This window comes from Amblyomma mixtum, chromosome 6 (genome assembly GCF_055824585.1).
Source record: "Amblyomma mixtum isolate Tamu chromosome 6, ASM5582458v1, whole genome shotgun sequence".
Classification (NCBI taxonomy): Eukaryota; Metazoa; Arthropoda; class Arachnida; order Ixodida; family Ixodidae; genus Amblyomma; species Amblyomma mixtum.
The window spans coordinates 107,726,406-107,741,060 of NC_143017.1; the positions used below are offsets into that span (position 1 = coordinate 107,726,406).

The 14,655-nt window shown below is 48.2% G+C and overlaps 2 protein-coding genes across 10 annotated transcripts in view; one reads left to right on the forward strand and one right to left on the reverse strand.

Annotated features, from left to right (window-relative positions):
* Positions 1-14,655, forward strand: part of LOC149339974 (uridine phosphorylase 1-like) — a 97,493-nt gene that overhangs the window by 26,799 nt on the left and 56,039 nt on the right. The window lies entirely within an intron of this gene.
* Positions 10,434-14,655, reverse strand: part of LOC149339976 (arylsulfatase B-like) — a 48,653-nt gene continuing 44,431 nt past the window's right edge. For all 6 annotated transcript variants that reach the window (XM_089548705.1, XM_089548706.1, XM_089548704.1 and 3 more), the window contains 3 exons: positions 13,897-14,081; positions 11,433-11,687; positions 10,434-10,741 (listed from right to left, as the gene is read on the reverse strand). In XM_089548705.1, coding sequence (XP_089404831.1) covers positions 10,616-10,741; positions 11,433-11,687; positions 13,897-14,081 — 566 coding nt within the window. In that variant the 3' untranslated portion in view covers positions 10,434-10,615. The remainder of the gene's footprint in view (positions 10,742-11,432; positions 11,688-13,896; positions 14,082-14,655) is intronic.

Consider the following 14,655-nt stretch of genomic DNA (forward strand, 5'->3'; position numbering starts at 1 on the left):
CGATTTTGGGTCCGCTAGTAGCGAGCTTGAACTGGCTCGGCTTCTTAGAGAGGCTATCCACTCCTCGAGCGCTACCAACCGCTGCTGCTATGGAGAGGTGGCAGTTCGGGAGTGGCAGTAGAGCCTCCGTTTGAACTTATTCGCTCTAGGTGGCGGTGCAAAGGTTGAGATTTTTGCCACATTCGCTACCGACTTGACCTTTTGCGAGCAGCGTCCTGCAGGCGATAAATCTCTGAAGGATTTGTGAGAAAACTCAGTTTTCTTTGGTCTTTTAAAAGCCCCATAGACCAGAGCTGACTATTACACATACCGAGTGATTCTTTCTAATATTTAGAGGTTTTTATTTTCAAAACCGTGAGAGCTGCGCCGGTGAGGTCTGCGCATCTGGACTGCACAACAAAGCAAACATTATGTACATGGTAGGACTTAATCAGTAGACGACCAGTTAGCTGAAATTAACGACTCAACATGCAATTTTTAATTAAGGGGTAAAATTATATAGCTAATTTGAAGGCCATCAACACCGAAGGCGGCTCAATTTTTAAAGTTACTCAATCGGCGTTGTTGTGCGAAATGCCACGTGTCAGAAACACGCTTCTGAAAGCTCGTTGAGTTGGCTTTTTCATCTTTTCTATCTATAAAAAGGCGTCGTTTGCATTTCTAAGGCAGCAAACATTGACGCAGTGAGCGTATTTTATGATGAAGGAGAAATTAGTGTTATGTCGACGAAGATACCATGAGCAGCGACGTCATTTTATCTATAGGCAACGACAAAATTGCCTTATATGGTCATGGCCTTGTAACGCCCACTCCCTCATGTATAGTCTGAACATGAGACCCTTCAGGAATCAAATAAACAATAAACAAACAATTATTTTCAGAGCACAGTGAACTAAACCGACAAGTAACGGGCTGATGGAGACCGTAAATGCTGATATTGTATTTCACTCAGACAGGGCCGAATTCAGACACTAAATGCCAGCTAATACCCATGTATTCTGCGCCAAGAGAACGTGGCTGCAATTAACCACATGGCTCCGCGTGCACGATACTGCTGCTAGGCAACGAAGAAGACTGCAACAACAACATCTAATTTTATTTTTAATTCTTCAATCTACTCTATGCCCATTTTTTGTTGCCTGAAGTAAAAACGAGCCTTATTTAATATGAGACACCTACCACGGCGACAGTATTTATCGGGCAGATACACGCGGCTAGGTGTCGCGAGAGAGAAGACGACAAGAGAACGCCTAAGCCGCCGTCGGTAGCACCGAAACCACAACACCGAAATATTGTGCGCCGCTATTTCGTTGAGATAAAGAAAAATGTCGTCGAAGGTAACCCTGTCTAGCCCAAAGTACCCTCAGACCAACGACAAGAAGAAACGTCTGCCGGTGTCTCGACTCCGCAAGCTAAAGCCACCCAGCATCAAGATGGCGCCAACAACGCTGACGACGCTGGAGCCTAATGGGTTCCCCATATTCGGGGTGCAGCTGAGCCAGCAGTCGCGGGAAACCCTGCTGCTACCAAGACAACGTGTGCTCTGGTTCCTGCAACAGTCAGCGACAGTGCCAGTCTCGCACGCATCGAAAGCAGGGCTCTTTGGATGGAAGATGGCTCAGCAAAGCCTGTGGGTAACGCATACCACGTCCTTGGACCCCACAAGTGCGGAGCTAGGGTCTTCTGCCGTGAACACTGTGGCGTCTCTGTTGAAGGAGTGGCTTGAGCTGCTACCAACACCTCTGTTGCCGCTGCCCATCGCCAAGTTCTTGCTCAGCTGCCGGGTGGAGAGCGGCATGGATGCGGTGCTGCTCATAGGACTCCTGTCGCATCGCAAAGACCACCTCGCTTGCCTGCGGCATCTTTTAATAAGGCTCGCCATGATTACAGAAATTCGCAGGGGCTCAGCGTGGCCCCTCTCGAACGGGACTGTATCCTCCATCTGCGGTGTGGCTTCAGTGAAACAAGGAGACGGAAAAGATTTAGCCATCCTTGCGGCCCTTGTGGAGTCTAGATGCATGCAGCCGGTGAGCTTCATTCCGCCACAGGCTAATGGACGTCACTGCCACCGCATGTTCTTGTGGCTTTCCTCAAGGCACCTGCTGGTAAAGACCTTACGCAGCATCATGCCCCAACATTGCACGCATGGTAGCCTGGGAAACGAACCACCGCCTACCACCTCGGACTTAGTGCGAAAAAAATTTGGCAAAATACTGCCTCCAGTACTTCTGATTTGGAAGAAGGCGCTTCGCCACGAGTACACAACCAGCAAGGAACAGCAGCCAACCAGGAGCCCGGTAGACATGCAGTCGAACGAACGCACCATTATTAAGTTAAATGAAGGCACTGCGGTCCAAGCTCAAGAAACTTCAGAGGATGCAGGCCACTCTGGCAAGAACAAGAATACTCATTTCAGCTTCGCAAGCTTGTTGCCTCGGCTGCGACTGAGATCAGAAGTACATTCTGATTTCGACGTATGCTGCCCACGGTGTGCTTGTGTCTTCGACTGCGGCACTGATCCACCACGTGGCGCCCATCGAAAGGAGATCCTTCTGCCCACGCAGTACACACCACCTACCATGCTGGTGAAGAACTGCAGAGCAAGCAAAAAGCGAGGAAAGCGCGTCAAGAAAAGCTCGTGGAGCTGCACCAAACGCAGGATGAACTTTGCCTCAGTGTTCTGCAGTGAACGATCATTTCCGGCTGTCTACAAGGCTCGTGTATCGAGAGGGCACATCATTACACATGGAGCCCAACTCAAGACCATTGTGGTGGCTCGCCGTTTAGACTACACTCAGCATCTTCTACTCGACGGCCCGCTGAGAGGTTTGCGCCCACACAACCGGAGGACCAAATTACGCGCACCATCACTACCCCAGTATGAGCCTGGCTCCAGCGACAAGTCGTTTTGCCCGGTACGCCGAATCCATCCACAAAGTCCGTCACACTGCGTGACGAATACACCCATTCGAGCTGTGTCTTGTCGAATGGCCAGTTGCATGCCTGGTCCAATGAACTGGCGTAGTCAACGACGCGCTGCTCAGAGGAATCCTTCTTTTGTGTGGCCAGAACTCCAGTGAATGCTTCATGAGGATCCGGAGTCGAAACGCAGCACAGGCTTGCAGCTTCACGAAGCGGATGGGCAGAACCACCCCCATGAAGAGTACAAACTAACCCAAGCACACTCTGCAAGCGCCCCTCCTAAGGCGACTCGAAATATCAGCGGAACTTGCGATGATCCGACGATCCCCGCTTCATGAGAAAAGTATCTCTGCCGCCAATCCGCAGCTTGAATGACAGAATAAGCGTCGTTGGATGTTCTATATGTAGCTACGTGTCCATCTTACAACCAGTACACACGCTGTTTCTATTTATACGCAAGCGTCTTGATTGCGTACCGTATTATTATTGACTTTGCCAAGTGACTAACTCGAGAAATCTACAGTGATATTACGAAACCACGCGCGAGTAGTCGCCTCTTTTTCCCTCATCGTGTTCACAGCTTCAAGACCACGTGTTGCGAGACAAGCGAAGGAAAAGAAATGCCACCAGTGACACTGACAATTTGGGGTCACCTGAAGGCTGACTTTTTGAGATAAATGCGTAGTATTGGCTACTAATGAAAAAAAAAAAAGCACTTGTGGAAGTTTTGGATCAAAGCAAGGCGTTCGCAGATATTTTACAACGCCACATTTAGCTTCGGTTGAGCAAAATTATCGAGTGATCCCAAGCAGTGCTCACTGTTTTCGCGTGAAATACCTCTTCCAACATTATTATGCCGCCAAGGAGGCATTTGAAGAAAGCTCGTCGGTCAACCCGCATTGCAATATTAGAATGTCTGAAGTATAACGAGCGCATTAAGAATGAAGGATGCTACGAGCTAACTTTTAATCATTACATCAGCGTGTCACTGAATAAACAAAACGACTTGAACGGGTTAGAGTCGTTCATGCTTAATCATAGGCGCAAGAGCGCAAGCGGCAAGATGGAAATGTAATACTACATGCGTATCGTGTACTAAAAGACCATGCCCTCCAGTGGTGCTTGCAATAGGCGAGGCACGTCACATGGGCAATGATTGGGCCATCCCCGACCATGGCGAGACCATGTGTCCCCGTAGCACATCGCAGAGAGCCGCTGCCCAGCCTTCTGCCCGGGCTTTCTGGCATCCCCTGTTCAGACCGGGAAGAGACGCCCATGGGAGCGCGCGATGGAGCACGTGCGGGAACCCATGTGAGGAAAGTAACAGTGGGGAACTCCGTGCTTTCGAGGCAGGCACAGAAATGTCTAGACACGCTAAGGTTATCACACAATCAACCTCCGGCTCCGAGGTAGCTTGTTGCTCCACCACCAGGTGTGCAGCGGCTGGTGGCCGAAGTGATCGTTCGGTGATCGGGTTTTAAAAAGTGACCATGCACCAGTGCGTAGGCGCGGCGTCAAGGATCACGCCTTACCACGGCAGTTTTTCCTTAACACCTTCTGTGAGTTTTGTTCACCGTATGTGACGCATCGACACACGAGTGGATAAACCGGCCTTAAAGACTATAATTGCCCACAGCTCAATCCGATAACCGTAAAGAGGTCCCCTCGCCTCAGCTAGCTCCTAACCGGAGAGTTTGTAAAATGCAAAACAGCCTACAGTTACGAATTATGATCGCCAAACGGGTCGCCAGCGTGCTCCAGGGGGCAAAACCGGAGGCTCGTGGAATAAGACTACGCAGAGAAGATGCTGAGGCAATAAATCTGCTTTAAAAAAAAAAGACGTTGAACAGAACGTCTACCTCGCTCCGCATCTGAGCGCCGTCGAGACGATCACCCGCAGTTGCAGGCGTCGGTCGGTTCTCGGAATAATCGTGCACCTCCATCTGTATGATGAAGCCTGGCCCAAGGCAGTGCGGGAAGAGCGGTGCCTTTTCGACAGTCTGCAGCAATTCATAGGCTTGCGCACCTGTGCTGACCGGCGAAACTAGAGGTGCGAATGGGTCGCGCTTGGTTGCTTGCGCGCCGGGGGATTTGTGGGATATTCAGTGCTTACGAGCAGCGAGGCGGGGACAGCTGCCCCATTTTTGCTGCCGCGGGAGCTACAGGAAGAGCCTCGTAGTCTGAAAGAACGTCAAGGCATACTGCACGCATGTTCCACATTGTTTTGTTCTGGAGCTGTATATCAACCGGCGTAGAGCTTACGGGCTTGCGGATCGTTCCGAGAATTCAAATAGGGCCTGGAAACACCTCGACATGCTCTCCCAACGAAGGTGAGGTGCCTTTGAACGAGCTTTTCGCGCAGCGCAGCATATATTTAATTTGACTGCTTGAAGGCTGCAGCTCCCTCATGTTGGAGTGCATTCGGTGAATAGGTGTTTGCAACTTCCGGCATATCAGGCGCTCAGCTGGAGTGGACGCGGCAAGCACTTGAGGAGTTGTGTGGGGAAGCAGAATACTTACGATATCGATATTTGTTCGCAGCTATCTTGACGCTGCTTTTGGAAGGACCTCGGTGAGACCCAAGGGTAAAGCTGTCATAATTCACATGTAATAATTTCAGAAATCATTGGCTGCGCAGTAGCAGAATAGTCGCATGCATTCATACGGGCCGCCATGTCGCGGTCGGCATTAGATCCCTGGACTTTGGGATCAGTAACCAAGCTTTAGTTTTCTTGAATTAGGGTGAAAACTGCCACCACAGGTTCGCGTCAAACAGCCCTTGGACTGCCATAGCCATGAGAAGCTGCCTGTGATGGTGCCTGTGGGTTGCCATGCGATATCATTCGATTGCTGTCAAGCGATATTTCCTAACAAAGTTACAAAGGAAAAATATACAGCTTTCGCGTAACTTCAGACTTGAAAAATTATTCCCGACACAGGTACCAAGTCCTTGAGAAACAAAAAATGAGATTTCATGGGTTTTTTATCGCTCAAGTGTACTTTTGAGACCTTTGGAGCTTCGTGTAATATGGAAGAAGCACAGGACGAAAAACGAAATCGAGCGAAAATGGAACATACTACAACGTCTGCTAAGCTTAATGCAAGGGAAATAAGGACAGAGTACCATCAAAAAAGAATTTAAAATGAGTTCACATAAGCTTATCATTGCACTTACAAGGTATGCCAAACAAAATTTCTTCGCGTAATTTTTTATGCTTCTAATTTCTTCTTGCTCTGGTTGAAATCTGGCTTTCTCTGAAGCCAGAAGAATCTGCTACTGAAGCGGAATTGCCCCAAATGTTTCACACACCACACTCTATCACACGCAGCAAAGTGTTCACTTAACAGTCATAATCCTTTCAGTAAAATTTAAAAGCCTAGTCCTCAATTACTATAAGCAGCATTTACTTGTGTCGCAGCAGTTGCGGAGCTGAGAAGCATAATAGCGAGTATTCTTCGTTTACATGTACCTTAATATTCTACGTTCTCTTTCATTTCGAAACAGCTGACCCAGCTGAAATATTAATTGTGCGGTTTAATGTCCGGAAGCTAAACATACAGGTTATGAGGGATGCGGAAGAGCTTCGGATCAATTTCAGCCCCCCGAGGATCTTTAACGAGCGCCTACATCGCACAGAACACGGGTACCTTTTGTACCGGCCGGATTGAACCCGGGTCGAAGGAGTGACCTAGCTAAAAGGACAAAAGACAAGATAGAGAAAGACACAGAACAAATGCTAGATTTTTCTCTTGGTGCACGTCTTTCTTCCGATTTACTTGTTTTAATATCACGGACAATTCAAACCACTATTCATTTGTGCTGTGAGAACAAGATCTAATAACACCTAAAGTCTCTCTTGTACGGTCAGCTCTCCTGAGCGGAAATCTACCATGGCCGTCAAACGATGCAAAACTTGCCGAGAGACGGTCTTCTCAAACCTCCGTGCGTTCACTGAGGACGAACGAAAGCAGGGGCTTTGTGCATATCAAAAGACTGTCATGTGCACCGCAGATAACTCTTGACGTGCAGTGCTGCCGAGGCTGGCAGCTCACACATTCCTTTCTACAGCTGCGCGGCGCCCTTCTGGGGCGCGGCGGCCCCAGAAACTGTCCCGCGGTTGCGAATATTTTCCGATCTTTCAAGCGCTCGTAGCCGTCGTCCACTGTGATCACATGATATATATAATTGGGGAGCTTCATAAACATGTCTGCAAAGTATTTGATGGCGAAAACCCACACAACGTTCGAATGGTACTCCTGAATCTGGGCCACTGTTTTAACTACTTGTTTCAGATAATGTTTTTTTTTGCAAGCAAGAGAAGAGTGCTTGGTATTGTAAAATGGTGCCCTGTGTAAAGAGCCGAATGAAATTCTCGTAACAGCTGCTTCGTTCCAAGCAAATTCATAACTTTGAAGGAACGGGGAAGACAAGTTCGGAAGCAACAAAGGCTTTCATTTGAGTATCAACAAAGGGTTCCACGCACGCACAGACAAAGATCCGAAGGGTAACAACAAGCGCAGACTGACGACTGATTTTTCAGTCGCGAGTGTGCACTTGCTGTGTACCTTTAGTTGATAACGATTGACCGATTAGCCCAACAACGCACTCTTTTAAGCTTTCATTTCACGTGCCATGGTTGCGATGTACCAGGCCCAGTTTGTAACATAAGAGGCTGGCTGCGGCGGCTTCAATTGCTCTTCGTGGCCAAAAAAAAAAGAGTACCTGTAATGGTAAGGTGAAAACAAGGAGTATCTGGCATGTAAGTGTGTCTTACAAATAAATGATCAATACTCGCAAGAAGTAATGGAATGCAATCTTTTTATTGACATTAACGTGACTTGTTGTTTCCAGGAGTGCGTTGCGTGCATGCCTGACATGACGCCAAAAGCGAATCGCCTAACGCCGTTTTTACCATAACGCACTTGCCCCGCGTAGCGATCGATCTCTCGGAACCATGATTTCAGAGCATGGTGCAAATAACATTATCTGCTGACGCATTCATTACTCAGCATGAGAATCGTGACGCCATTTATGTAGGTTTGTGCTTCTTGCTGACGGATTATTGATTTGATGGAAGTAAGGGTAGAGCTGATACTGACAAATGCGCCCTCATCGTTACCTGCGCCATTGCCTCCGCGGCGGTCATGTTCGTCGCAAGACGCTAAAAACATTCACCACCCCTGCCATCGTCATCATCATTACCGTCAGCTCGGTTATCAATCAATCAATCAATCAATCAATCAATCAATCAATCAATCAATCAATCAATCAATCAATCAATCAATCAATCAATCAATCAATCAATCAATCAATCAATCAATCAATCAATCAATCAATAAATAAACCAACCAATCAATCGATCGATCAATCAATGTAATTTATTTACCAGAAAAATCTGGATGGCCACCCTGGGCTAAAAGTTATGCATACAGCTTGACCCAGTATTGGCCCAGTATTACAGTACTACGCGCACTGTAGGACAAATGCCGCTGGTACTGGTTTCTAATGGACCTTGTCTTGCGCCAGCAGTGGCCAGTGTGTATACTAGTGCACTGCACGGGCTCGGGCCGGCCCGAAAGCCCGGGTCCGGCCCGGCCCGCGGGCCGGGCTGGGCCGGGACATGACCTGTTTTGCCGGGCCTGGGCCGGGCCCGGGCCTGAAGTTGCGGGCCCGGGCCGGGCTCGGGCTTAAAGCTGCGGACCCGAGCCGGGCTTGGGTCCGTACAAAAACGGCTGGTGTCCGACTCTTCATTCACTATTGCAGAGTGAAGTACACAACTTCGGCATTAGAGCAGCGACACGGATGAGCTATGGGTTATGGCACGCGCTGAGAAAAAAACTAAGCTTTATTCATTGATTTATTTATTTTCTTATTTCCACGCCGCGGTGGCTTAGTGGTCAAGGCGCTTGATTACTGAGCCGGGGAACCAGGCTTTGCTCCTAGCCTCGGCGGCCGCATTTCTGTTTAGGCGGCAAGCATGACAGCCATGTACTTTGTAGTATCATTGCTCGTTGAAGAAGCCCAGGTGGTCGAAATGATCCGGAGCCTTCTGCTTCGGTGTCTCTCACAGCCTGACTCCCCTTGGGCCCTTAATCCCCAAGAACATAGCTTTTATTATATAGCTATATTTTTTCACGTGAGAAAATTCACAAACTAAAGCTCGCGAGAGTTTGTAAATCTCATTTCATAACCACATCTATCCCTCCTCGCTTCTTCAGACTGGTTGTCATGACAAGTGTTTTGCCCTGTAAGTTATCACGTGGTTTGAGCGTTATCTTCTGCTCCACCAGTAAGAGTAAAATTCAACCGGTCTTAATTGGCCATTGAACGTTCGTCATCCCAAAACATACCTATACACTATTAGAAATGCACTCGGGAAGAACATATTAGTTTAGGACGCTTATAGTCTTCAAACACACACCGTGAAATCCTCAAGCCTTTAGGTTTTCGTTTCTGCTGAAAGGCGACCAGTTCGGCTGAGTTCAAACTGTCAGATCGCGTTCACTAAAAAAATGTCATCCCACTGCTTGCTAGACAGCTTGAATGTTTATACTTCGCGAGCAGCAAAACATGACTGATTAAAATAATGGGGGAATGCAAAGTAGTCTATTACGAGTGTATGCAGCCCTTTTTATTTGGCTCTCGGAACTTCCTAGTTTATCTTTGCGCACCTACACGAGATCACTGTTCAAAAGACGGGCCTGGCGAGCACTACTCTTAATGACTACCTTCTGGATTAAAAAGAACCAACTTTCTGCAAGCCAAACTGTGGTTTCGGAGTTTGTCGGCCAGTTTCTTATCGGTCTAGTAGCAGTGTGCTTGCTCAGAGTGAGCAGTATACCTCAAGAGTAACTGTGAAATGGGCTGGGCCGGGCCCGGGCTGGGCTTCTCTCCGAGATTCACGGGCCGGGCCGGGCTCGCTAGAGCGATAATTTAGCAGGCCTGGGCCGGGCCCGGGCTTCAGGTCTCGGGCCCGGGCCGGGCTTGGGCCTCAGATTGAGGCCCGTGCAGTGCTCTAGTGTATACCCCTGCAAACCTTCTAGTCCCATTTCTCTTCCTCACTCTCTCCCGCCACCGTTCGCTCTCCCGGGATATCTTGTTGTCATATTCTTCTCCGTTTTTTTTCTTGACAATTGCCGCGGGCTTCTATGGCACTATCAGCCTTCTAAGCAAATTGCGAAATATCTTGGGCGAAATGGCACTAATGTCACGAAGACGCACAACAAAAACACTTTTCAAAGGTTTTTAGTAACGCTAACTCTCTTTGAAGGGCCGAACTCGCCTTTCACCACTTTCGTACATTCTCCCCTTCCGTCATTTCCAATCGCTGGAGGCCCGTACTGTCCGCCTGCACGGACGGTCGGACTTTTCTGCGAGCGTGAAAATGCCGTTCAGTTATAGTGTGCTGCTTTGGGGCAAATAGAGGCTGGCGGCGACGCCAGTGGACAGACGCTTGCCAACGATTCAGCGTCGGCGCTGGGATCTAAGAAAGAACTCACGAGAGCTCTGCTCCATTTTCACTGTACACATATTTTATTTACAGTTGACACGAAGCTCCATAACACACAGTGCAATGGGAAGAGGCACGGAGAAAACTGAAAAAAAAAAAAAAAAACATCTGGTCTTTCCTGACATCTCCGTAATGGTGGGCGCTTACGCAAAAGTAGTGCTGGACGACTCCTTCCAGCACCATTAGAGCCAAGGCGCCCAAATTCCATTGTTGTTCTCGGGCAGTCCCCTAGGGTCTAGTGGGACCACGATCGGCGGCTTCGCCGTTGCGGCGTAGACAGCCAGTTTGTTCACCAAGAAAGACAGGAGCTGGAAGTGGAACGAAACGCCAGGTTGGGAAACGAGGCACTACTTCCGAGAGTTCATTAACTTTAAAAACGTGAAAATTTTGGTCAGTCACGTTTCACGTAATATAATTTGTGACAAATGAAGCAAATTGCAAACATTCACTACGCTTCCAGAACATTTTTTTTTCTATTGTGTCGCCACTGTAACAGGCTTTTGATGAAGGTAAACTTTGTGGTTGTTTCTTTTGGTGGTCTTAAGAAATCACCACAGAACCGTCACGTAGGGTTCGCAAGTATAAACAGAAAAAAGGGTAGTTCTTTCCTTCTAAAAAATGTCTTCATTACGTAATTTGCAGAACGTTCATTTAAGTAGATGTCATTTCCTTGCGAACGTAAGATTTAAATTTAACGCTTGATGTAGAACGGCTCTGTCTTGTCTTCTACGAAATAGACAAAAATCTTTTCTAGTATGGAACAGGTTGGAAGAGCAGAAGAGGTGGCACCGAACGCAATGCAGGTATCCGCTCTATCGCCCTCTCCTTCCCGCGAGATCTCCGCTTTCACGTATTTTTTTTTTCATTGTAGCAAGAATAAGCAGCCGCAGCAGTGACTATGCGCCCAGTTCAGAATCCAAGAGTCATCGACCAAGCAACATCCCCAAACCATTCCAACCTCTCCAATCCAAGTTAATCCTGTCCAATATAAGCTCTCACCGCCGGCCTCTTGTCAGCCAAGTTGCGCAGCTCGCAAGGATCAGCGGCGAGGTCGAAGAGGTAGTACTTCTGATCCGGCTGGAAGTTGGTGTTCTGCGGGCCCTTGCACCCGACAGTCGCTCTGTTCTTCCATTTCTTCTCGTAACCGCGCTCAAATAGCCGTGGGTCGCCGTAGAAACGTCTGAGCACGGCCGTTGCTGTGGAGTTCCGCAGGAGCACGTCCAGGTCACGGTACGGCCGGCTTCCCCCGATTACCTGCGTGCATCTCCATCGCTACACTTTCGAGGTCGCTCAAGCCACGTCGTTGCACACTCTTTCTTGGAACTCATCTCAGCATTTCAGAAAAATAGAGAGTTCGAATGGTCATCGCAAAGTTCATGAATTTTGAGATGGCTGGCCAATTCTATGGGCAGGTTGGCTGCTGCGAATGTTATAATCAAGGAAAACACGACTAGACTTCATCACGCTGACGCTAGTCAGCACTGTAGCTGCTATAAGTGCGGCTAAATTTCAGCACCAATGTGAACTCTAGCGCTAGCGCCAGTGAATCATGGATTGAGTTCGCAAAGCAGAGACCACTCGCCAAAAACATCTTCCAGTGACAAAATTCATTCGAGGATAAAACAGAGGCCAGTCTTTAAATCAGCATTTTCACGCCCCTTTCAAATGCGTCGCATACGTCCCTAACCGTAGTCCGCAAAGCTTTCTACGTCTTCATCAGCGACAACGGCGATGTGTGCGGGATGGCAGTCAGTTTTCTCTGCTGGCTAACTGTCGGTGTGTAACCCGAAAACAAAGGTATTTCCATGCTGTTTTCTTGTCCGCAATTCGATAGATGCAAAGTGCTAATGCTTGAGTCCAAGAGTGGCTGCAGACTGGGTGTGTACCTAAACGTATGCAAAATCAGTCGAGTCACGCTCAAGAAGACATCCCAGCTGAACGCGTGTTTTCTCTACAACCAAACATATGTAGACGAGCCCACAGCATAACGTTCACGTGGATTGCATTCGTTGTATCCGATGTTCGCTGTAAGTGGACTCCTCATATTACAGCCAAAGATAGTCAGACAAAAGTAGCATTTACTTCTCTAAAATTCTATGCGCGTCTGCGTCTGTAAAGTACACCCAATCACGACGCTTTCCAAGCTGTCCAGCACGGTCAAGCGCTCCTCGCCGAGGCCCCTGCTGCCAACGAAGTGCTTTAGGGACGCGATATAACTAATCGCGATTCAAGCGTTGCCGGGTATAGGTAGGCCTCCTTGTCATCGTCTTAATCAGAATAATGACGGTCGGGGAGTGCTTGTATCTCGCCTACAATGACGTCGCTTCGTACGAGTATGTCTTGGTGATATCGGAGTCTCACGAGGGCTGGGGAGACGCTCTTCGGTCTCGACTCCTGCAGAAAGCACGAGTCTTTCGGCTATAGTGCCAAGCTTGCAGCGCCTCCACCTTCGCACTAATCGGACGGCGCGGCTACGCTCACTCGTTGGAACCAAGGCGAAGCGCCATTGCCTTAGTACATATTTTGACGGCAGCTCAACCAACTGGTCTTATTAACCGAGCGTTCGTTATAACTGCGGGTGTTGTAAGCGTTCTCGACTCTATTGCGTTACGCTCATTTATAATAGATTTAGCATAGTACGATCAGCGGCCACTGCCGCAACCCGCTTCTGCGGAGAATCACTGCGCGTGCGCAGATCACTGTGAGGGCGCCAGGTCGTACCAGGTCCTGGACAGCTACGCACACGGGCACTTCCGTGCTCCATCTTGTGGAAAAATGCCAGCTGTCTGATTAGCGAGGAAAGGTGCGAATAATTTTTTCCTGGTCACGCATCGCGCAAACTTTTGTCCATGACTGTATATCGATGCAAAGGTGAATTAATAATGACACCTGTAGTCATTCACTGCTGCATCTCAAATGAAGTAAAGGGAAGCTCGCGGGCTTTGGGAATTACAAATATAACTCGAGGTAGCAAAATGAAACTTCCTGATTCCGAAGCTCTCCTTGCATGCCTGTTGTGCCCGTAGGCAGTGCAGGGTATTTGAGACCATAATGGAAGTTGCACGGAAACGCGCTTATCTTTCCGAACTCTTTGACTGCTCCGTCAGATAACGTCGAACGGGTATCTAAAACTTCGAAAAAGTAAGTGGACTAGTCAAAGCACAGGGTATTTCCTCGCACAGACGACATGCATGAGCTCAATCTTGACTGTCACCGTGTCCGCTGTCATTATAATGGGGCAGAGCTATAGGCGGCCTTAACGAAACCCCATACCTTAGAGTTGCGCGGTTATATTCGAAAACAAAAAGGGTCTCTCCACTTATAATTATGCAAAAAGCCAAAAAAGAGAAGAAACGCCATTGTTTCTCACAACACATTAAACCCTCTCCTTCTTTGTTTAAGATAAATATTGTTAGTAAACCTGATGGCATATGCCAAAGTAAAAACAAAGAACTCCATTAACCTCGTAGCGTGCATCTTGTGGTGCGCCAAAGCTTCCGACCAGAAGCTTATAATGCCCGTAGCGAATAGCCGAGTGTCCAGTGCCAGTGTCGTGGAGCAGCTCGAAGCGGGGAGACAAGGTGCCCTTAGACAGGGCTTGCCACATGTCGACACCATCCAGAGGACCAAGGTTATTTACGTTTCCCCCTGAAAGAGACATAAAGAGCGAATAATTTACGACACAATTCAACGTCGTCTTACATATTTCAGAACAGCAAAGTCCAAGTATTTCAATCAGATGCTTAATTTAACTACGTCTCTACAATTGTTGACAGGATTCTGTTCTTGCATGAGCACCAGACATTCTTGACTTCCCAGAACTCTTTCGAGGACATTCCAACTGACGTAAATTCGGGTCCATGAAGGTACTCTCATAAGGCTCCATGAAGGCTCTTCTTTTCCTAGCACTACCAGTGTGCACCGGACATAATCTTGTTAAAAGTGTTTTTTTCTCCCTCCTTCTCTGCTGGGAGAACCACTGCCATTGTTTTCCGATTTTCGCGAGTTCTATCTCCTAAACCAGTCGTTTCCTTTTTTAACTAGCAATATTCGAGAAAGATAGCTTCGAGATAGCTATTTTTTCTTCAGCAGCTGCATGGCTGCTCTCTGGCAGGTAGCTTTGAATATACACTGCGTTCCCTACATATCGCATAGCCCATACCCTGAGCCTACAGACCTGATACGCCACCTCGCCTGTGCTGGAAAGAGTGGGGCACGAACA